Source organism: Podarcis gaigeae (assembly GCF_964106915.1).
Source record: "Podarcis gaigeae genome assembly, chromosome: 6".
Classification (NCBI taxonomy): domain Eukaryota; kingdom Metazoa; phylum Chordata; class Lepidosauria; order Squamata; family Lacertidae; genus Podarcis; species Podarcis gaigeae.
In genome coordinates, this window is record NC_139682.1 from 73,093,456 (window position 1) to 73,115,808 (window position 22,353).

At 43.1% G+C, this 22,353-nt stretch overlaps 1 protein-coding gene across 18 annotated transcripts in view; it reads right to left on the minus strand.

Annotated features, from left to right (window-relative positions):
* The window catches only part of AGL (amylo-alpha-1,6-glucosidase and 4-alpha-glucanotransferase), a 47,589-nt gene that overhangs the window by 19,446 nt on the left and 5,790 nt on the right, over positions 1 to 22,353 (minus strand). For 13 of the 18 annotated variants that reach the window (XR_014565379.1, XR_014565380.1, XR_014565381.1 and 10 more), the window contains exons 4-20: positions 19,666 to 19,832; positions 18,810 to 19,013; positions 16,026 to 16,207; positions 14,669 to 14,780; positions 13,997 to 14,117; positions 13,292 to 13,394; positions 13,080 to 13,177; positions 11,163 to 11,302; positions 10,102 to 10,289; positions 8,186 to 8,309; positions 6,549 to 6,712; positions 5,455 to 5,556; positions 4,422 to 4,577; positions 3,129 to 3,279; positions 1,915 to 2,039; positions 1,702 to 1,814; positions 134 to 268 (exon numbers count right to left, since the gene is read on the minus strand). Coding sequence is in view for 11 of the 18 variants with exons in the window: in XM_083743171.1 (XP_083599297.1) it covers positions 134 to 268; positions 1,702 to 1,814; positions 1,915 to 2,039; positions 3,129 to 3,279; positions 4,422 to 4,577; positions 5,455 to 5,556; positions 6,549 to 6,712; positions 8,186 to 8,309; positions 10,102 to 10,289; positions 11,163 to 11,302; positions 13,080 to 13,177; positions 13,292 to 13,394; positions 13,997 to 14,117; positions 14,669 to 14,780; positions 16,026 to 16,207; positions 18,810 to 19,013; positions 19,666 to 19,832 (2,385 nt within the window). In the remaining 7 variants the exon portion in view is untranslated. Of the gene's footprint in view, positions 1 to 133; positions 269 to 1,701; positions 1,815 to 1,914; positions 2,040 to 3,128; positions 3,280 to 4,421; positions 4,578 to 5,454; positions 5,557 to 6,548; positions 6,713 to 7,668; positions 7,793 to 8,185; positions 8,310 to 10,101; positions 10,290 to 11,162; positions 11,303 to 13,079; positions 13,178 to 13,291; positions 13,395 to 13,996; positions 14,118 to 14,668; positions 14,781 to 16,025; positions 16,208 to 18,809; positions 19,014 to 19,665; positions 19,833 to 22,353 lie in introns of all 18 variants that reach the window. The other 5 variants (XR_014565378.1, XM_083743168.1, XM_083743170.1 and 2 more) reach the window with 1 other exon arrangement.

Below are 22,353 nucleotides of genomic sequence, written 5' to 3' on the forward strand. Positions count from 1 at the left end.
ATGGTTGCATCAATTAAGTGTTTTAAATTTGTTGTTAGCCACCCTGAGCCCGGTTTTCAGAATTTATTATTATTATTATTATTATTATTATTACATCACCTCTGCATTGGTTTCAATTGAATGGTGAACTTACATTGAGAAGGGCGTCTTGAGTATCGGCTCTGAACAATCATCGGGAAGACTTCCAGATTCAAAGTGAGGGCTGAACTGAATCAGGTGGTTACGCAGGACTCCAACAGCCTCTTGTGCTTTCGGGTCAAGGCTTACCCTGCAAAGATTGGCCAAGACAAAATGTCAAGGGGGGGGGGGGGGAGAAGAGGCAAAGGGTGAAATCCTAACCTGGCTGCTGGCTGCCTGCTGGGGCTTAACGAAGTTTCAAGGTCACCATGCCACCTGCAGCCTTGCAGAGCAAGCTGGCCAAGGGAGGTGGATGGGGAGGCAGGCAAATGTAGAGCTAGCAGAATGATTGGGGTTGAATTGGACACAATTACTGCATTTTTCCGTTTATAAGATGCCCCCATGTATAAGACGACCCCTATTTTTTTAACCCCAAATTAAGAAATTAAGTTGTTTAGCTTTTTGGGGGTGGGGTGAGGTGGGGAAGGTCACTTCTGCCAATCGCTCACCTGCCCGCCCGACACTGCCTATCGCTTGCCACAGCCACTGCCGATGGCACACCTTGTCACAGCCACCAACTGTCTGCCTGCTCGCTGCCACCAACAGCCCACCCACCCACTTGCCACAGCCGCCAATCGCCTGCCTGCCTCGGCACAGCAGCCAATCGCCTGCCCAGTTGCCACAGCCAATCGCCAGCAGGCTTTGCCCCAGCAACCAATCACCCGCCCAATCGCCGCTGCCAATCTCCTGCTTGCTGCTGCCATTAATCGCACGTCCCCCCTCTGCAATCACTATCCATGTATAAGACAACACCCAATTTTTGCCTATTTTTTTTTAGCAAAAAGTACAGTGGTACCTCAGGTTAAATACTTAATTCGTTCCGGAGGTCCATTCTTAACCTGAAACTGTTCTTAACCTGAAGCACCACTTTAACTAATGGGGCCTCCTGCTGCTGCCGCGCCTCCGGAGCCCAATTTCTGTTCTTATCCTGAAGCACTATTTCTGGGTTAGCAGAGTGTGTAACCTGAAGCGTATGTAACCTGAAGCATATGTAACCCGAGGTACCATTGTATTGTCTTATACACAGAAAAATATAGTACAGTCATACCTTGGGTTAAAGATGCTTCGGGTTAAATCTTTTCAGGGTGTGTCCCGTGGCGACCTGGAAGTACCGGAACAGCTTACTTCTGGGTTTCGCCGCTCACGCATGCGCTCAAAATGACGTCACGCGCATGCGCAGAAGTGGCGAATCGTGACCCGCGCATGCATGGGTTGCGTTCTGCTCAGATTGCGAACGGGGCTCCAGAACGGATCCTGTTCGCAACCAGAGGTACCACTGTACATAAAATGATGCACAGTGGAGCCAGTTTAGCCCCTTCCCGTCTGCCAGAATATGCAGTTTGGAGGCTGGCTGTCCCACTCTGGAAGGCAGAGAGGGGAGCTCTGTGCTGGTAGGGCTACGTGGACGGACATCTCTGTTCAACCCAAACCACCCGCAGCCCAGCACCAAGTGGCTTTAGATTGCTCTGCTAATCATCACTCTGTCCGCCATTTTCCACACCAACCAAAGTAATGACGTTTTACCTAAATATGATCACGCTTCCCGGTGTCAGCTTTTCGAATTCTATCTCTTGGACGAATTCATTAGGGCCTTTCGTAGCGATTGATGCTTGCTTTATTATTTTACTTTCCTTGAGCTGCCGAGAAAAGGAAATCGGATGAATTCAGTAAGTCACTTTAATCTCAGGAGTCAAATTTTTAGGCTAATCAAATGAGAGGAAGAGACACAGCTTTTACCTGGATGTGTTCCCGGAGTTCAACTGTATAATCAGGCAATCCATTGATTGAGTGCTCGTCTTTTTTATAAGGGGCAGCGCTTCTCTCGACGGTCCTCGCCTCCAGAACCACCTCTTCAATTTTGCCTGTGGAAGAGGGGGGAAATCCCCACACAACTCTCAATATCACAGCTAGATTTTTTTCTTTTATAAGTAGGAACATAGGAAGCAACCTTATACAGAGTCAAACCACTGGGTCCATTTAGCTCAGGATTTCCCCAACTTGGGTCTCCAGCTGTTTTTGGACTACCAGCGGTCAGGGATGATGATAACTGAGATCACGTCGCCCAGCTATCAGCATTGGGGGTGCTCATGCTTCAGTCCTGTCCCTAAGTCAGCACTTTTGGGCTTCTGTTGAAATCCTACACCGACTTACCTGAGAATAAGGCCCATTCAGTTCAATAGTGCTTAGCTCTGAGCAGGCATACTTGAAATTGTGTAGTCATGGAGTGGGATGGTACCCAACATACAAGACAACAATAATAGATGTATTAATTTATTGCTTATTCCCTGCCCCTCTGACTGGGTTGCCCCAGACAAAGTAAAAAGGTGCACAGAAGGGTGAAACACATTTCCAGCACCAATCTTTGTCTCTGACGTTGTTTAATTCAGCTGGAGGGGTTGCATGATGTCGTGTTTAGATGTTAAGACTGGGAAAACCCAGACTCCTTGCTCAACCACAAAACTCTCGGGACAGTTGCTATCTCTCAGGTTGTTGCAAAGATGAAATGGGTAATGGGACACTTTGCATTCAAATCCTGATGCAGATGGGTAGGTAAAAGGTAAAAGCTAAAGGACCCCTGGATGGTTAAGCCCAGTCACAGGTGACTATGGGGTTGTGGCACTCATCTCGCTTTCAGGCCGAGGGAGCTGGCATTTGTCCACAGACAGCTTTCCGGGTCATGTGGCCAGCATGACTAAGCCGCTTCTGGCGCAACGGAACACCGTGATGGAAACCAGAGTGCACGGAAACACTGTTTACCTTCCCGCCGCAGTGGTACCTATTTATCTACTTGCACTGGCATGCTTTCGAACTGCTAGGTTGGCAGGAGCCGGGACAGAGCAATGGGAGCTCACCCTGTCGCAGGGATTCGAACTGCCAACCTTCTGATCGTCAAGCCCAAGAGGCTCAGGGGTTTAGACCACAACACCACCCGTGCAGAGGGGTAACCTTACCTGGAATACACATCTGGGGAACTTCTTGGCTGTAGAAGGATTTTTTTGGATCTCTGAAAGCTGTTCGGGAAACAGCGACAACAGACTGGTGCGTGTTAGGACAATGCCTTGTCACAGCCACAATATCCTCATCAACTTGATCTACATATACCTGAAAAGGGCATTTTTTAGGGGTTGGGTGGGAAAAGTGGATAGCGATTCTTATTATTCATATTATACTATAATTAAGATTTAATAATCACCATATCAAAGTTCTTGGCCAGGGCATATTAAGGCAGGCTTCAGGGTTTTTGGAGGCCCTGGATAAGGGTTGGTAGAGGGGGGAGTACTCTAAAGTACAAAGTGGAGTACAAACAGGGGGAATAAAAGGTAAAGGTAAAGGACCCCTGGACGGTTAAGTCCAGTCAAAGGCCATTGTGGGGCTGCAGCACTTATCTCGCTTTTCAGGCCAAGGGAGCCGGTGTTTGTCTACAGACAACTTTCCAGGTCATGTGGCCAGCATGACTAAACCATGATGGAAACGGAAACGCCATTTACCTTCCCGTCGCAGCAGTACCTATTTATCTACTTGCACTGGTGTGCTTTCGAACGGCTAGGTTGGCAAGAGCTGCGACAGAGCAATGGGAGCTCACCCTGTCGCAGGGATTCGAACTGCCAACCTTCTGATCGTCAAGCCCAAGAGGCTCAGGGGTTTAGACCACAACACCACCCGCATCAAAAGAGAAGATAAAGAGGGAGTATTCCAAAGTCGCTTGCTCAGATGTCTCATGCAAGCAGGCCAAGAACCAGAAGAGGGCTGAAGATTTGTGTGTGCGCACATGCATACAAGTTATATATAAGTACAGTGGCACCTCGGTTTATGAACTTAATCCATTCTGGAAGTTCATTCTTAAACTGAAACCCTTCTTACACCAATGTGAGCTTTCCTTAATCAGGCCTCCTGCCGCTGGTGCCCTTCCACTGTTCAGATTCCGTTCTTAGACTGAGGTGAAATTTGCAAACTGGGACACTACTTCTGGTTTTGCGCAGTTCGTAAACCAAATAGTTCGTAAACAGGGCTGTTCTTAAACCGAGGTACGACTGTATGGCATCTGTTTCCTTTAACCAGAATCTGTACCGATTCTGATTAAGAAAAGGGAGCAGAAGAAGACATTGTGGTGCCTTTGCTTGAAGCTTTCAAGCAGCTTGTCGAGACTTCTTTATTCTCCTAAGCCCTGCCTCATTCTCTTGTTCCCTTCAGCACCCCTGACAAAGCTTAATTTTGATGCCCTGTGGATCTGGCCCAGCATTTACCTGGTTAAAATCTCTGGCTCCTAGCTCTTGGTGTAATCTGTTGATAGCCAGCCTTCCTGCTATAATTCCAGTTTTGAGATTTACTTCACCAGGTGTAGAAAGTGTTGCTGCTGGATTCCACTTCGGATAAAACCGCTCTTCTGTGACTACAGAAATCTGTGAATAAAAGTGTTTAAAAAACAGCATTTGCAGTGTTTTTCTCTCCCTATGCACACATGGTTCATTTAGTAGGAATTGAAACTTTTGACTTCTTCTTCGAGGGTATAAAGCACAGTGTTCCAAATACTGTAGCCACACTTTATTTAAAACATCTGCTATACCTCCTTCGATTAGTAGGAATTGAAACTTTTGACTTCTTCTTCGAGGGTATAAAGCACAGTGTTCCAAATACTGTAGCCACACTTTATTTAAAACATCTGCTATACCTCCTTCGATTAAATATTTCAAGGTGGTTTACAAAAACTAACAAATACACTCAGAAGAACCAGAGCACATGAGTAGCAATTATAATGTGGAGAATTTAAAATATCAATGAGAGTAAAAATTGTAAAACAAGCAGTCAGTGAAATTTTAAGGAGCGGCAAGATACGGTCTGAGTAAGCAGGGCCAGTCAAAAGTCTGAATAATTAATAAATAATAAAAACAATAATTTATTACTTATACCCCACCCATCTGGCCGGGTCTCCTCAGCCACTCTGGGCAGCTTCCAACAGGATATTAAAAGCACAATAAAAGATCGAACATTAAAAACCTCCCTAAACAAGGGCTGCCTTCAGATGTCTTCTAAAAGTCAGATAGTTGTTTAGTTCCTTGACATCTGATGGGAGGGTGTTCCACAGGGCGGGTGCCACTACCAAAAAGGCCCTCTACCTGGTTCCCCGTAACCTCACTTCTCACAGGGAGGGAACTGCCAGAAGGCCCTCAGAGCTGGACCTCAGTGTCCGGGCTGAACGATGGGGGTGGACACGCTCCTTCAGGTATAATGGATGGGAAAACATGCCAGAATAACTCCAATGACACGAAACATGCATACCTGATGTGGTACTAGTTCATCATATCCTCTAGTGCTGCCTGAGGCACAGCAGGCCATGGAGACGATGGTCGAGCTGGGAAGGGCATCATATGCTGACCGATGCTAACAACGATAAGGGTGTGTATGAATTAAGTAAAGGCCAGAAGACTAGGTTTTTTTAAAAAAAACAGAAAAATCTGACTTTTACTCCAAAGGCACCTTGCATGCAAGTGGGAAGGCACCATTCTCTCAGTGTCTCCGAATTCCAGCAATTCCCCCTCTCCAACTGCAGCTCATATGCTGTGTCCCAGACCTTTCCTGAGGACACCCCCCCCCCTCTCCCTCACCCTTAAGAGAGACTTTTGGGCAGCACGGGGCTACAGTGAGGGGGGAGGTGGAGAGGGAATCATACCTACATGGCTCAACTTTTATTACCATAAAACTGAATGCAACCCATGGTACCAGAAATGGCACACTGTGGCTCTGCAGAATTTGTAGAGATTGTGTGCAGAGGATTCAATAGGACTTACTTTGAATACGTAGGATAGCACTGCTAAGTTCAATATTAGGTATCAAATAACTTCTCCTACTGCATTTAACATTTCAACTGTCTGCAATTGTAATTTTTATGTCTTTGAGGTTTCGATAGCATGATACACACACACACATAATGGTACCTCGGTTTTCGACCGTAATCCGTTCCGGAAGACCATTCGAGTTCCGAAACATTCGGAAACCAGAAATTCAGTACGGAAGCCTTGATACGGAAGCCACGTGGCATGTTCAACTTCTAAGGCATGTTTGAAAACTGAAGCATTTACTTCTGGGTTTACGGTGTTAGAAAACCGAAATGTTCGTCAATGGAGATGCTAGAAAACCAAGGTACCACTGTGCGTGTGTGTGTGTAAATACACACACACACACATATACATACACATGCATACACATATATTTGTGCCTAAAACATTAAGAACACTTAAATCCCATACACCTTAAAGTAGTATTAATTACCTCTCATGAATTAATAAACATAATAAAGTCATTTATAGTGTCTATATAGCTTTAATAAGCCGTTAAAACAGTACTTGGGCAATCAAGGCAGCTGTGTTTCTTACCTGAATTGGACATTCATTATCATGTGTTATGTCCATGAACAACGCATGAGCAATAGCAGGCATTAAGGGCCTCAGGCGTGGCTGAACGAAAGACCCAACTGGCTCTCCTCCAAAGCGATAAACTAATCTCCCCTCTTCATGACTGTTGTAAGCACTCATTGCCTCTAGAGAACGAGAAAAACCCCTTACGTGAGCATCTAAACGAAGAATCATTCATTGAACACCTGGTAAGACTTTATAGAGAATGCTTTAAATCACTCCAGCTACTTACAGCTAGGACTGTCAATATTCCAAAAACACTTTTAAGAGAGGCTAGATTCAATATAGTATGATGAGTGGGAGACAGCTGCCCTCCTTGTCCAATCTCTTTACAACATGTAGAACCCAATACTCGAGCCAGTTAATAGACATTTTGTCTATTCAGTGACCCCACAATCCTATCCTTGGATTGGAAGGCAAAATGGGTTGCGCCAGGCTAGGAAAATTCCACATATGAACAGTCTGGGCATTTCTTTTTTTCTTGGTGGAATTGGATGGGGTGTGCATTAACCTAAGGCTTTCTTGTCCTTGTATCTGGATGAGAAAAGCAACAATCTGAACAGGTCTAGAGTCTCACAGTGTGCTAAGAAGGAACAAATAAAAATAAAGTTTTATGCTGAACTCTAAAACATATACTGAACACAATGTAAGACAGTCCCTTAACCATGGTGATACACCACAGAATCGCACGCTCCCTTCTCACCATCTCCTGGTTCACCCAAATATAGATATAAATCTATATTTTATTTCAGAAAACTGATATACCACTAGATTGTAAGGAAAACCTCAGATCTTTTAACAATGGGTTATGTAAACTTCACCAGGCTTCTTCTCAACCAGGGCTTGCTGTTGAGAATATATATGAATATATATGATATATGAATATATATGATATATGAAGAGGTGGCCATCACAACTATTTCCATACACAAGATACCCTTTCCTAACAATCACAATGCTACAATTATCGTGCAAAGAAGCCATATTGTTGAATGCAATGTCATGTGTTTATAATAAATGGATGCAGAGTCAGTGTTAATTCAGGGTTAAGAAAAGGAAGAGCAATTCGAAGCAAGCCTACCTCTGATCAGAGAGCTAATGCCCAGCTTATTCACAAAGATATTGTCCAGCTCCTCGCTTCCCGTGAACAGTTCAGCCACTACATACAAGTTGGGCCGCAATTTTCTAGCCGTGTCCATCATGTACTGCGAAAAGCACAGCCAAGGAAGTGACAGACAGGGGGGAAAGGCAGAACAGGAGAAAAGAAAGGATGCAAGGCTAGGCATGGATTTGGGCAACAGGGAAAATGCAGCACAGCAAAGAGACAAAAACGAAAAGCCCAAGATTAAAGAACCAAAGACATTGAGTTATGAGAGATGCATGAAAAGTTTGCACAAACCAAGGATTCGGGAAAGAGGGCAAAACCCACACAACAGGCAAAGAAGGAAGAGGGAAAGGCATCGAATTGGCAAAAGGACACAAGAATAAATGCAAATAAGAACACAAAGTTAGTTCCACGTAAAGAGATTTTTGACTTTCATATATGTATACAAAACACAGCAATCCTGCAACAAACCTTTCAAGCATGGTTTTGGTACCTCTAATCAGACTGGTAATCCCAAGGCGGTTGACAAAGACATTGTCAATGACCTCACTTCCAGTGAAGAGTTCTGCTATCACGTAAAGATTAGGTCTGACTGACCTGGCTGCTGCCAGCATCTCCTACAGATCATAATACATTTTTTATATATTTATAAAAAATCAGCTTCCTTACAACATGTGCTTTCCAATAGCATATGGCACAAATGCTACCGTTACAGCACTGTTCTTAAAACAAGCTGAAGAGATGAGAAGGTGTGTAGTGGGGGGGACAGCAAGGAGTGGGCATGATTCTGCCAATTTTTAACTCTTCAACTGAAATAAAGTTTTGTAACTTTAAAATGTCCTCCAGCTTGGCTGGATCTGTTCCATAATAACTGTGTGCAGAAATGCAACTGTGGATCCCGTAACAGGATAAACTTCTGCAAGATTATAAGATTATACATAAATTATTACTCTGAAGTTTGGGGGGGGATTTATTCAGTCCTAGAAGGAAGAATAAAGCTCCAATATGTCAAATTAGAAACTTAAATATGTGCTCAGCCTACATATTGAAAATTTGTTTTCTCTAATTTATCTCACATATTTCTTTGTGAGTTGGTCCATTTTTGGCAATAGTCAAATTAATCACAACAGACATCAAGTCTAACTGCTTTCAGTGGCGCTTATAAAACTAGCTTTGTAACTGGACCTCAAAAAGTTGTGTATAAATTCTGAGCAACGTTTTCATCTTAACCAGTGAACAGAAAATGAAACAGCACATGGATGTGAAAAACCTATAATATATACTGCAACATGGTGTAGATAAGCAGGCCCTATTCTCACTCCTATTCTTCTGTGTTTTCCAAGTTGATTTACTGAAGAACTCATTGGTTTACAAGGTTAACTACTTCCAACCTTTGCTTATTTTCTATGTTATCTCATCACTCTCAAGGCAATGTGTATGTATAGAGTTATTCAAGTTATATCACCTCACAGAAATCCTGGGAAATAGCTCCATCCTTCCAATGTGACCTAACTGAAAAATCATCCAGCAAGTTTCATAGCTGAGCAGAGATTTCAGCTGAGCAGGCTGTACCTGCGCAAGTCTAACAACTCCCAACTGCTGCACCACAAAACCCACGACTCTGGCTGCAGTCCTACAGACATTTACCCAGGAGTACGGCCCATTGAACACAACTGGACTTCACTTCTGAGTAGACATGCAAAGGGTTACACAGCTAGGCTGCTATCTTTTCCACTCTTGTCTAGTTGCAAGCCTCACTGAGCACGCTGGGGGTTTACATCTGAGTAAGCTGCCCAGGAAGGGACGTGGGTGGCGCTGTGCGTTAAACCACAGAGCCTAGGACTTGCCGATCAGAAGGTCTGTGGTTCGAATCCCCATGACGAGGTGAGCTCCCGTTGCTCGGTCCCTGCTCCTGCCAACCTAGCAGTTCGAAAGCACATCAAAGTGCAAGTGGATAAATAGGTACCGCTCCAGCGGGAAGGTAAACGGCATTTCTGTGCACTGCTCTGGTTTGCCAGAAGCGGCTTAGTCATGCTGGCCACATGACCCGGAAGCTGTACGCCGGCTCCCTCAGCCAGTAAAGCGAGATGAGCGCTGCAACCCCAGAGTTGGCCACGACTGGACCTAATGGTCAGGGGTCCCTTTACCTTTACAGATGCCCAGGGCTGTGCTGCACCTGCACACAGCTGAGGAAAAAACAGCAGCTTTTCTACTGCTAACCTGACCAAAAGAACCCAGGATCTAGAAAGCAAAGTTCAAAGAGCTCTGCACATACAGCCGAGGAGTCAGAAAAACGAAACAAAGATGAAACATTTGTGATGAGCATCAGCTGGAACAGACCTAAGTTTTTCCTCTCTCTTGTGTGTTTGTGTACATAGCTGCAATGGAGGCACTTAATTTTTTCTATACCTCAGCTACGTTAAGAGGTGTCGAGTGACAGTTGTCAAGCCGCACCCCATGGAAATATTTGGCAGTCAACTCGGTGTATTTTTTCATGTGAGCCCAGAGATAAGGGCAGTCTTCTGGTTTGTTCCCGTAACGTAGCTTGACACTGTCACCCCAGCAAATGAGTTCTCTTCTCAAGTAAACATGGGAACCTGTAAAAAGGGGGAGAGATACTAATTTACACCATGATGTTGTAGTTGTGGTTTTCAGGATTCTTACCAGTGATAGAAACAAAGGCCATTTCAACTTACGCCAAACTAGAAAAACATGCGGAACTAATCTGTGTAACATCAAAACTCAGAATGGAAAGTTTTATTTATTTGTTTATTATTTCATTTATGAAGCTCTTTCCATGAGGCACCCTGGAGCAATTTACAATAAACATATTTACAACTGTTAAAATTATTTGTATATATGCAATATGTACAAACATGGGTGTAGCCAAGGAGGGGGCAGGTGCTCCCCTAAATAAATACAAATCACTACAAATCAGATTCCCCCCCCCAAGCCTTCCCCGCAGCAAAAGTCCTGGCTATGCCCATGCACATAAAATCAGTTTTAGAACAACAACAGTACAAAAATAATAGTTCAAATCTAAGCCCGCCATACTTTACAACAACTCTTATTTAAGTGATCAGAAATTCCAAAGCTAACATGTGTTAGTTTATTTATTACAATTTAGGGGACTTACTTTTCCCTATGCACTTACTGATAACATGAACTTAAAACATACTTGCACTGGTTCCCAACTGTACTTCATCACCCCAAAGTCTGTGCAATGGCAGCCTCACCCACAGCTTGCAATGCTATGGGGACAGGGATGGATTGATCCTTGGGCAAAGAAATTCCAGAAACGCAGACAGTTCTTAGGAAGCCAATGCCTTATTGAAAGGTGTCTAGGAGACTACTCAAGGTACTGCAATAAGAAGTTGCAGTATAACTGAGAATGGGCACAACATCCCTGTTCACCTACGCTAGCAAAAAGCATTTTAAAAAAGTTATATATAACTTTCAGAGTCACCCACCTGGTTCAGCAAAATTTCTTAAAGGGTCATCTCCCATCACCCAACCGTTGTGGGCCATGAAATAACTTGCTTTGTCAGGTTGATGCAACATGCGTTCTTCTTCTTCCAAGGTTAGCTCTTTAAATGGGTATGTAAAGTAGCTGTAAAGTATGGAAAGTACTTTTTAGAGCCGAGGTAGTGAACCCATAGCTCTCCAGACGTTTGAGGGCTACACCATCCCTGCCTATTGCCTATGCTGGCTAGGCCTGATCGAAGCTGCAGCCCAGGCACATCTGGAGGGCTACAGGTTCCCCATCCATTTTAGAGCATCAGATTGTATATAATGACAATTGAAATGCCTCGTACCAGAAAGAAAAAAAAGTGTTTTTCATAAAGGACGTCCCTACAATATTGTAAACCCTTTCTGCCACAATCAGCTTAATACTGGGCGCTTTTGTCTGGAGTTGAGCTTTTTGTCTCTTCTAGCAAACCATGAGGCCCAAATTCCACACACAGTAACCCACTACTTTATGAATATCAGCAATCTCACTGAAGATTATATTACATATACAGTTTCAGATATATCAAGCAAGTAGATGGATGAATCCTAGCTTTCAAAACTTGTAAACACTCTTTTAAAAACGAATCTTTCTAAACAGTGAAACACAAGTTTTTAATTCAGTCTCTTGACATATTTTAAGTTAAACTATTTGTGTGTTTAAATTTCTAACTGCATCTCCAAAGGCCTTCAAGCCTTTAATACGTTTAAGAGGCTTTGGGTCAAATGACTGACGATTGTCCCCCCCCCAAAAAAATCTGACATCCACCAACCCCTGCAAAAAGACCCAAATCTCACTGCTCTAATTGATGAACACTGTGTGCAATATGTATTATATCCACACACATGAGCGCTCACCATTTCAGTGAAACTTCATGAACATCCAAAAACAGATGCACAAGTGAAGCCACACAATCAAATTTAGATGACTACCAACATTCAGCAGCACATCTTAGATGTCCACAGAATTTGACTGAAATTCTCAGTATACCTAGTTGAATGTAATTTTCAGAATACCTAGGTGAGTCCTTTCTTCCCTCCGTTTATCACATGCTGCATTTCAACAAGGAAGTCTCCAATGAACCATAGTCCCCCCTCTTACCCAAACCAAGAAACAGTGGCTAACATGTTCAGAATGAGCCAGGATTTTAAACCGACTTCAAAAGCTGTGTCTTATGATCCTACTTTGTTTTTAACCAGGCTACCAGAGTTGGATGCAACAGGAAGATATGTTAACAACATTGGTACTGGATCAGACCAAAGGCTCTTCTAGTTCCGCATTCTATCCTCGTCATGGCTAGCAAGATACCTACAGGAAGCCTGCAAGGACATGAGCACGCTAGTACTCTCCCATTCACATTCTCCAGCAGCTGGTATTCAGAGAAGAAGAAGACAAGAAGAGTTTGGATTTGATATCCCGCTTTATCCCTACCTGAAGGAGTCTCAAAGCGGCTAACATTCTCCTTTCCCTTACTCCCCCACAACAAACACTCTGTGAGGTGAGTGAGGCTGAGAGACTTCAGAGAAGTGTGACTGGCCCAAGGTCACCCAGCAGCTGCATGTGGAGGAGCGGCGACACGAACCCGATTCACCAGATTACGAGTCTACTGCTCTTAACCACTACACCACACTGGCATACTGATTAATTGGAGACATCTAGGTTTAACACATGCATGCTGCAAAAGGAGGAGAGAAGGGGCTGTGCGCATGTTTGAGTGAGGTTGTGTGTATATCTTGGCTTATTAAACAAAAATACACATGCCACACACTCAAAGTCAGAGTCTTGTTCTACAATCTTTACTTTCTGACATATTACCAAACACCAACCATTTTTATCCATCACCAAAGACATTTTCTTTTGAGTGTAGAAGATATAATACCTCGTAACTAAAGGAAACTTTCGGGTTACGGGACCTAATTTAGGACCATGCCCAGCCAGTCGTTCATAGTTCACCGTCGCCACAACACAATTGGCCGCCTGGAAGCCAGTAAAAGCAGTCATTTCAGCACAGCTTTAACAGTTCAGTGGATGCTACAAATAGTGAACAAATGAATACAAGCATGAACTTCAAAGATGTCTTATTGGTACAACCTGCTCTTGATGGTAGTTTGTCTGCCTGTACATTTCACCGTTTAGTTCTTCAACTCTCTTGCGGAACCAGTTACAGCATTCCTCGATTGCTGCAGGCCCATTGCTGAAAACAATAATGCATGAAAACATTGAAATGCCACTCAAATAAACGTGTCGGGAGTTCTGAGTTTAATTCATGCACAGCCATGAGGAAGTTGATGTCTCCTGACACTCCAATGTCAACATCAAGTCGATGCAAAATGCATCATCTGTGTCCAAGGCAGTCAAGGCCTATTTGTAAGCTTTTCTCATTCAAGCTACCTTTGATATCAAACATTCACCTTTGGTGAATCTGGAATAGTTTGTTCTGTACATCTTTTGCATTAAATATATGTATGGGAACAGCATTCTATAAGAACCATACAACATGTGACATACCAGACAATGAGCCTTCCAAGTAAGAACAGAAAATTCAGGTGCTAAGCAACCTGTTTCATACCAAATTGAGTGGGTGTGTTTCATGCAAATGCTACAGCCAATTAGATTGAACGAGGTGCCACTAGCTGTGCAGTTTTCACAGCGCATTTATTAGGCTCCTCGTTTTTCTATGAATGGAGCAGACCCAATTTTCTGACCCTTGAATGACAGGTCTGACTCTCCCCTCCTGGAAAAGCATGTGCCACCAAGACGTTTCAGTGTTTAAAAATACTTTGAGCAAGGACATACCTATGAGGTATGAAGGTGTTCAATGCAATGTTCATATCTACAGTACAGCCGAGTCTCTTGAATTCAGGATCCTGAACAATTGCAAGATGTTGATTGGGGTCAGTTTTAACTTTAGAACCACCTGTTGTAGATTTAAGAAAGAGAATATTTTTTAATTAGTTTAAAAGCATTTACTGCTCAATTCTTTATTATTCTGAAAGCCAAGGAACTCACAGAACCAAATGCTACCCAGCAGTCTAACTTGTTGCACAGTGGACAGACTCCTTCCATTCTAAAATAATCAAAATTTCCACACACACAAAGTTCGCTTTCAGTGCTCCTAAAGCGTAATAATAGTATAGTAATAATTTATTATTTATACCCTGCCCATCTGGCTGGGCTTCCCCAGCCACTCTGGGCGGCTCCCAACAGAATATTAAAAACACAACAAAAGATCAAACATTAAAAACTTCCCTAAACAGGGCTGCTTTCAGATGTCTTCTAAAAGTCAGAGTTGTTTATTTCCTAAACATCTGATGGAAGAGCGTTCCACAGGGCAGGTGCTGTTACCGAGAAGGCCCTCTGCCTGGTTCCCTGTAACCTCACTTCTCACAGGCCTAGCCAAAGCCAACCGCGGCTACCTGGATCCCAGGTGGCGTTTGTTTGTGCTGAGAGTTATAAGGTTTTTTTTACCTTGAGTCAACAGAGTTTTAAATTGCTGGACTGCTTTGTTAACGTCTACTTGGAAAAATTCCCATAATCTTAGCTTCGGGAAAATATCCTCCCAAATGACTTTACGGACATTCTGTAAAAATAAAAGCAGCACGTCAGGCAGGTAAACAAAATTCAGTGCCATATGCAAAAATTAATTATACATGCTCCTGCGCCAAAACTGTTCCGAGCCATCCTTCTTTTATTACATACACAACACTCTGTGAGGCATTTATACTGTTCCACAGGAAAGCACAGAATCCAGCAGCAAATACTTTATTTATTTAGAAAAACAAACAAACAGGGAAAGTTTTGAGCTGAACCCTAGTACATATATGACTTACTTTTATATGACCTTATGAGTCACTATTCTACAAAATATTCATGGCAAGACCACTTGCAATACAGAGCCAGAAAGAAAAGCTTTTTTAAAAAAATCATATGCCCTGGAACTAAGATGGGCAAAGCCTGTCTTGTTGCATAACAGCACTTCTCTTCCTTGTGCAACAAGACATCTCTTGAGGAGGCAAGAGCGGGAAGAGAGGAATGGAAAGTTCTGCTGTGCAAACAGGAGTTTAATTTAAGATTACCAGATGTCCCTGTTTCCCGGGACAGTCCCCGGATTTACAAATCAGTCCCCATACAAAATCCATTGAAGTTGAAAAGTATCCCTGGATTCTCTGAAAAAAATCTGGTAACCTTAGAATTGCCACACATTGGATCTAACCCAATATTACTGTACTTAAGACAAATATTATCAAGTACAATAGGAAGGATTAGCATACAGATGCCGTCTTTTTTGTTATATAAAAAGACTACTGCCATACTGAAGGAAATGAACTTTTAGTCCTCCCACAGAAAGGCAATCCGAAAAGTGAAACAGTTAGAAGTTCCACAGATTATAAATTAGACTTCCCTTCCATTCAGTGACAGCACGTGTTATCAAGCGATATAGGTAAAGGTAAAGGGACCCTTGACCTTAGGTCCAGTCGTGGCCGACTCTGGGGTTGCGGCGCTCATCTTGCTTTATTGGCCGAAGGAGCCGGCGTACAGCTTCCAGGTCATGTGGCCAGCATGACTAAGCCGCTTCTAGCGAACCAGAGCAGCGCATGGAAACACGGTTTATCTTGCCGCCGGAGCGGTACCTATTTATCTACTTGCACTTTGAGGTGCTTTCGAACTGCTAGGTGGGCAGGAGCAGGGACCGAGCAACGGGAGCTCACTCCGTCGCGGGGATTCGAACCGCCAACCTTCTGAGCGGCAAGTCCTAGGCTCTGTGGTTTAACCCACAGCACCACCCGCGTCCCATCAAGCAATATTTTATGTGTTTATTTCTTACATTCAAGTGGTGTTCATTCTCAAGCAGCGGAGGAACGCCTTTGTCGCTGCATTTCCCACCAGCCACTTTACAGGTTAAATGCCACAGGGCTCGGTCCAAAAGCCAGGCTGGTTTCAAGTGAGGAGAATTAACCAGGTTGTATGCACATTCTGGATGCTGAGTTATCCATTCGCTATTTGAAGCTGGAGAAAACAAAGAGATACACAATGAGCAAGGGGGGAAAATTAAATATCAAGCACATAGCACCTCAGGATGGCACTTCCATTATCCTGCCGATTACCTCTATGGAGTGTATGTATGAAAGTTAAGATTCTGAATGGACAGGAAACTAGGAAGTCTTACATTGGATATGTCACATTTAGTATTTTTTAAAGGTGCTTCTTAATTTCTTAATGCAGAAAACGACAATGTACAGAATTCTAAGGCATCTCTCATATTTGTTTACTGCTTACTGTCTACAGAAGGTTTCCTCTAACTCGACCCTCCAGATGTTTTTGGCCTACAACTCCCATGATCCCTAGCTAGCAGGACCAGTGATCAGAGATGATGGGAACCGTAGTCTCAAAACATCTGGAGGGCTGAGTTGGAGGAAGCCTGGTCTACAGAGAAGTCTAGGAATACTGCTGAAAGTAAAACACTCAGAAGAAGCTGAGCACATATATTCTGCTCCATTCAAGATTCACTACTGGGATATTATAAATCTTTCCGTTCCACAGCGGTGAGATTTGTTGCTCATTCTTTTCTATATGAATCAGCAACCAAGTGCTAAAGCTATAAAGCCTTGCCAAGTTTCACAGTCCATATCTGTAGCTTGGCCTTTTGCCGGATGCAGTTGGCAAGTGAGTTTTTCAATGGCGGCAATCAGCCAAAGTTATACCTCTTTTCTAATGTTAACTGATCAGGTGTTTTTCCAATAACCTGTCATTACTAATCAGCCTGATGCGAACACTCACAAGTATTGGGTAGGCTTCAACGTAGTGCTAACGAGATCGTTCTTTTGGGCAAGCAGAAATGATTCATGGGGTGATCTGGGGTTTTTCCTGACCCTCCAGAGCAGAACTGGGGGAGATGCAGAGTTACACATGGGGATAACCATTGCACTAGTGGCAGTCGTTGCACTGGCTTCCACTATTGGAACCTTATAGCTGAATCCAGCCCTAGATCTTTAGAAGTTTAAATGTTGTCCTTCATATATACTTTGCAATGTCAAGGAAAGCATCAACACTAATTTTTAGTCACTTCCCCGCCACTGCCATAAAACCATTTCCCAAAATTCTGAAGAGCACACACGCAAGTTATGTTCCTTTTTGGGGAGAACTTTGCCAGCTACTGAAATTGTACTACATGCATAGCTTATTAAATTTTGTAATCAAAGGAGACAATGTTGAAGGACCCACATCTAGGAACCAAGGAACTCTGCAAAAAAACCTCTTCTCAAAAAATGGTTATTCCACTGAGTGAGACTTGTGCTGATACAGTTCTCCAGGGATAAGTGCAAGCTCAAATATGCATTCATCACTTGATAGCTGTAATATATCCAGTGATGATGTTCTACATCTCAAACCATCATCCAGACCCAAAGATTCTCCCGATGCAAGCAGTTCAAGTTTCACCAGCCCATCATTGAGGTACAGTGGTACCTCTGGTTACATACGCTTCAGGTTACAGACTTTGCTACCCCAGAAATATTGCTTCAGGTTAAGAACTTTGCTTCAGGATGAGAACAGAAATTGTGCTCCGGCGGCACGGCAGCAGTGGGAGGCCCCATTAGCTAAAGTGGTGCTTCAGGTTAAGAACAGTTTCAGGTTAAGTACGGATCTCCGGAACGAATTAAGTACTTAACCCGAGGTACCACTGTATATGTGTGTCTCAATAAGCCTGCTGGAGGGGGGGGGGGTTCAATTAGTGCGCGCTCTCTCTCTCTGTGTGTGTGGGGGTGTCACATAGGAGTGAGAGAAAATAAAGCCTGGCCCTTGCATGGATATCAAGGAAACAGAGAAAACTGTCTAGGGAAGAACAGCACCTCTGTTGTGGTGCAAGTTGTTCTTCCTTAACCTAAAATTGTCCTCCAACATTGAAACTCAAGATCCTTTAGAACCTGGCATTCTAAAGCCATGAAGATCTTACTTTTCACTGAAGGTTTGACCTTTATAAACATGGAGCTCTGCCATCAGCGGTAAAAGCAGCCAGCCAATTGAACTGACAAAATGAGGCTAAGTTCCACTTGGACACTTTCGTCAGTCTCTACTTAGCAGCACAAATGCTTCTATTTTTGCAATACTTTTGCCCAGTTCTGAAAATTGGCATGGAAATGTCCTCCACCCCACCACCCCTTTCAGAAACTGAAAAAAAAAAGAAAGGGCTTTCTTCTCTTGGGTAACAGTGACACAACATTTCGTGCTTGCAGGAGCTTTAACCCTCAAAGCATTTTTAAAACAAGTCAATTAAAAATGTTTAAATAGTTACAAATCTTAAGATCACCACCAAACGCCATCCCCTATTTTTTTCTGGGTTATTTAAGTAAAATACAGTTTTAAACAACACACAGAGCCTAGAGGGAAATTTACTGCCTAGCTCGAACCAATTCTTAAAAATATATTTTTAAAATTCTCTTTTTATAACTCCTGGACACGACTGGTCTTTGTGAAGTTTCCACATGCATGCAAAAGTTGCTGGATACAAATGTGTGCATTTGTTAAGTGCAGTGGATAAGACAGAGAAACAATTACCCTATGCATTTTCACCCTTGAGGTTAAATTCAAATGACAGCAAAAATGAACGTACCAGTGTGATTGTAGACTACATCGGTAATACAAAGCATATTCCATTCATTTTTCATTTTTTCCACTAGTTGTCCAAGCTCACTCCAAGAACACCTTTTGTTAGGGGTTGAAAAATCAGGATTTATTTCCAGCTGATCAGCTAATGAATAACATGATCTTGATAAACCAAGTTTCTGGACTGGTGTCAAGTGAACCATGTTGTAACCTACAAAGCAAGAATGAAATGTATTAACATGACACTTATAGTAGACTGGGCAGTCTTAAGTATTGAAGGCAAAGGTAAAGGACCCCTGGATGGTTAAGTCCAGTCAAAAGTGACTATGGGGTGTGGCATTCATCTCGCTCTCAGGCTGAGGGAGCTGGCATTTGTCCACAAACAGCTTTCCAGGTCATGTGGCCAGCATGACTAAACCGCTTCTGGTGCAACAGGACACCGTGATGAAAGCCAGAGTGCACAGAAACATTGTTTAACTTCCCACTGGAGCGGTACCTATTTATCTACTTGCACTGGCATGCTTTCAAACTGCTAGGTTGGCAGGAGCTGGGACAGAGCAAGGGGAGCTCATCCCGTCGTGGGGATTCGAACCGACGACCTTCTGATCGGCAAGCCCAAGAGGTTTAGACCACAGCGCCACCTGCTCCTTGCTGAGTACTGAAAGCAACACTTCATAAAGCATGTAGCAAGCTTGGTGAAGCCAAGCAGGTCTGGGTCTGGTTAGCATCCAAATGGGAGATTTGCCTGGGAACCATGTCTGTATTGCCTTGAGCTCCCCGGAAGAAATAGGATATTTAAATACAGTCAGTCAATCAGTGCTATATTCCAGAGATTTGATTTGGGAGTCAATGTGTTTAATTACCAGATTCTTTTGCGACTCTAAGACGATCTTCCCATCCATCAAATGGTCCCAGACACTTAGCCAGGAATGTCTGGAGTGTAACACAATCCAGGGGCAATTCATGATTGTCAGCACCAACACGCAAAATAGGATCCACAACTATGTAACCTCCACCGCTTTTCTTATCTCTGCAAGAACACACACACATCTTTTATCAATACAAAAGCTAATAAATGCTGGAGTCAACCACCTATTATTACCAAGACCTAACAAGATATTTTTCGCTTGCTATTCTAAAATTATTTTAATGTCTTTAAGGGAATCAGAAAGCATTTACAGTACTTTGAAGCTCAGAAGATACTGCTTTTTAAAAAACCCTTTAAGCCTGCAAGTCTATACTCACTAACCCGGAAGAGTAAACTCCACTGTACTTAATGGATGTTACTCCTATGTAGATATACATAGAATTGTTCTTAAAAGAAGCCAAACATAGCATAAAAACTGTTGAATGGCTGAAATAGGAATGCTAGGAAAGTCAAATGCATTTAGCCCATGTTTTATAAAGAATTGAGGAGTTTTCCCCAGGAACCATCTCAAATTCACCTGTGACCTTCCTGACATTATGAGACTGTTTCCCTGCTGCTGCAATTATAATTATAAAGCAGTTTATAGCAGGCTTCCTCAAACTCGCCCCTCCAGATGTTTTTGGCCTACAACTCCCATGGTCCCTAGCTGGCAGGACCAGCGGTCAGGGATGATGGGAACTGTAGTCTCAAAACAGCTGGAGGGCCAAGTTTGAGGAAGCCTGATTTATAGTGTTCAAAATGCTCCACATGCCCTGCATGCCTCTGGATCCCACCCCCTCTAGTTGTGTTCAAGCAGGCCTTAAAGATTTTACTATTCCAAGTTGTTTTTAATTGAATAGGACGGCTGTCCACAATTTTAACTGCTACTGCTTTGATTTGTGGCTGGATAATTTACCGTATTTTTTGCTCTATAAGACTTACTTTTTCCCTCCTAAAAAGTAAGGGGGAATGTGTGTGCACGTCTTATGGAGTGAATGCAGGCTGTGCAGCTATCCCAGAAGCCAGAACAGCAAGAGGGATTGCTGCTTTTGCTGCACAGCGATCCCTCTTGCTGTTCTGGCTTCTGGGATTCAGAATATTTTTTTCTTGTTTTCCTCCTCCAAAAACTAGGTGCGTCTTGTGGTCTGGTGCGTCTTACAGAGCGAAAAATACGGTAACTGTTTTAAATTATATTTTTTAATGACCCTTAACTGTGAATATCTCCGAGTCGCCCCTTGGCCCTGAAAAGTAATGATGAAAAAATACCCAAATAAATAAAATATTGGGGATCATAAGCCACTATTATGGCTTTGTTGCAGATTCAGGCTGGGACATGACGGCTTGCTCAAAGCAGAAGACTTTCCAGCTCACACACAACCATTCTGCCACAAGAGAATTATTGAGATACAGAGCCTCTCCTTAAAAAAAGCAACAATAACATGGGTGCTCTTTTAAGTATCTCTCCGTCTGAAGATTTATGCAAGCAGCTTGTAATCCGCACAGAAGTTTCCAGGATCTTCCTGCAGAGAAACTGTATGTATTCTGGGTCTCCTATTACATTTTCCCATACTGTATCCTCATAGCTGTCTGACTTGCAGGAGCACTTCCCTGCCTTTAGAGTAACCTGAGTAGAGAAGCCCAGAAAACGGGGCAAGGTCAATGAGCTGGTCTGGAACATGCACCCTGCACTCAAAAGGCAGCATACCTCAGGAGTATTGGTGAGCTTGGCTGGCAAAGCAACATTGATGATATGCAGGTTTTAAAAACTCATTGTGGTGTTTCAAAAAGGAAAACACATAGAACCATGACATGCACAACTGCTGACCTCTTAAGTTGCTGAACTGATCTTTTCCTGGCATTTGAAGATCAGCACTAACACCCAACATTTATTGAAAACAAACCTAAAGGTTGTAAATACCACAGACTGCCTCCCAATGTGACAAACCTAGCAAACAATATCTGAGAATTTAACTTTTGAAACAGTACCGGGATCTTCTTTTAAATGACTTATAAACAGATGTGGTTTTACATTTCCTCTTTGACATTCACATGCAATAAGAATATGCCACCATTTTTTTTCAATATGAAGGACTGCATTTTCAATAAACCAGAGGTCTTCGTCTTCCTTTATTAGCAACTTCTCTTAATTTACAATGCACACCTGAGGCTTGTGTGCCTCTTCTCACCTCAGAAAGAGGTAGAGGACAAAATAGCAAATTTAGTCTCTACGTATATAGTCTTGTTATGTGGAGTGCCTTTGTCAAACATTATCTTAGGCCAAACTACATGTTACCTTCCTCGACTGGTTAGCAGTCATGTCTCTTTCTCTCTCCCCGCTCCCAAATTAAGTACTAGGGAAGGGGTGGGAAAAGGATTCTCATTAGCCTCCACCACATTGAGAGGGGAGGTTTAACTCTTCCCTCCCAGCTGTGCTGTCAACAAAAAACACCCCGTGTCGCAGTTAGCTCTGGGAGGGAAAAGGCCCATTTTTGCCAATGTGAATTCCCTTCTCCCCCGGCGCTAACTGCAGCACAAGGCCACATTTTCAGAGAGATCACAACTGGAGAGGAAAACTTGCTGCTTTCACATGTTGTGGTCCAATGAGAACCAGCCCCCACTGCGCCTAGTATTTTTAATTTTTTTT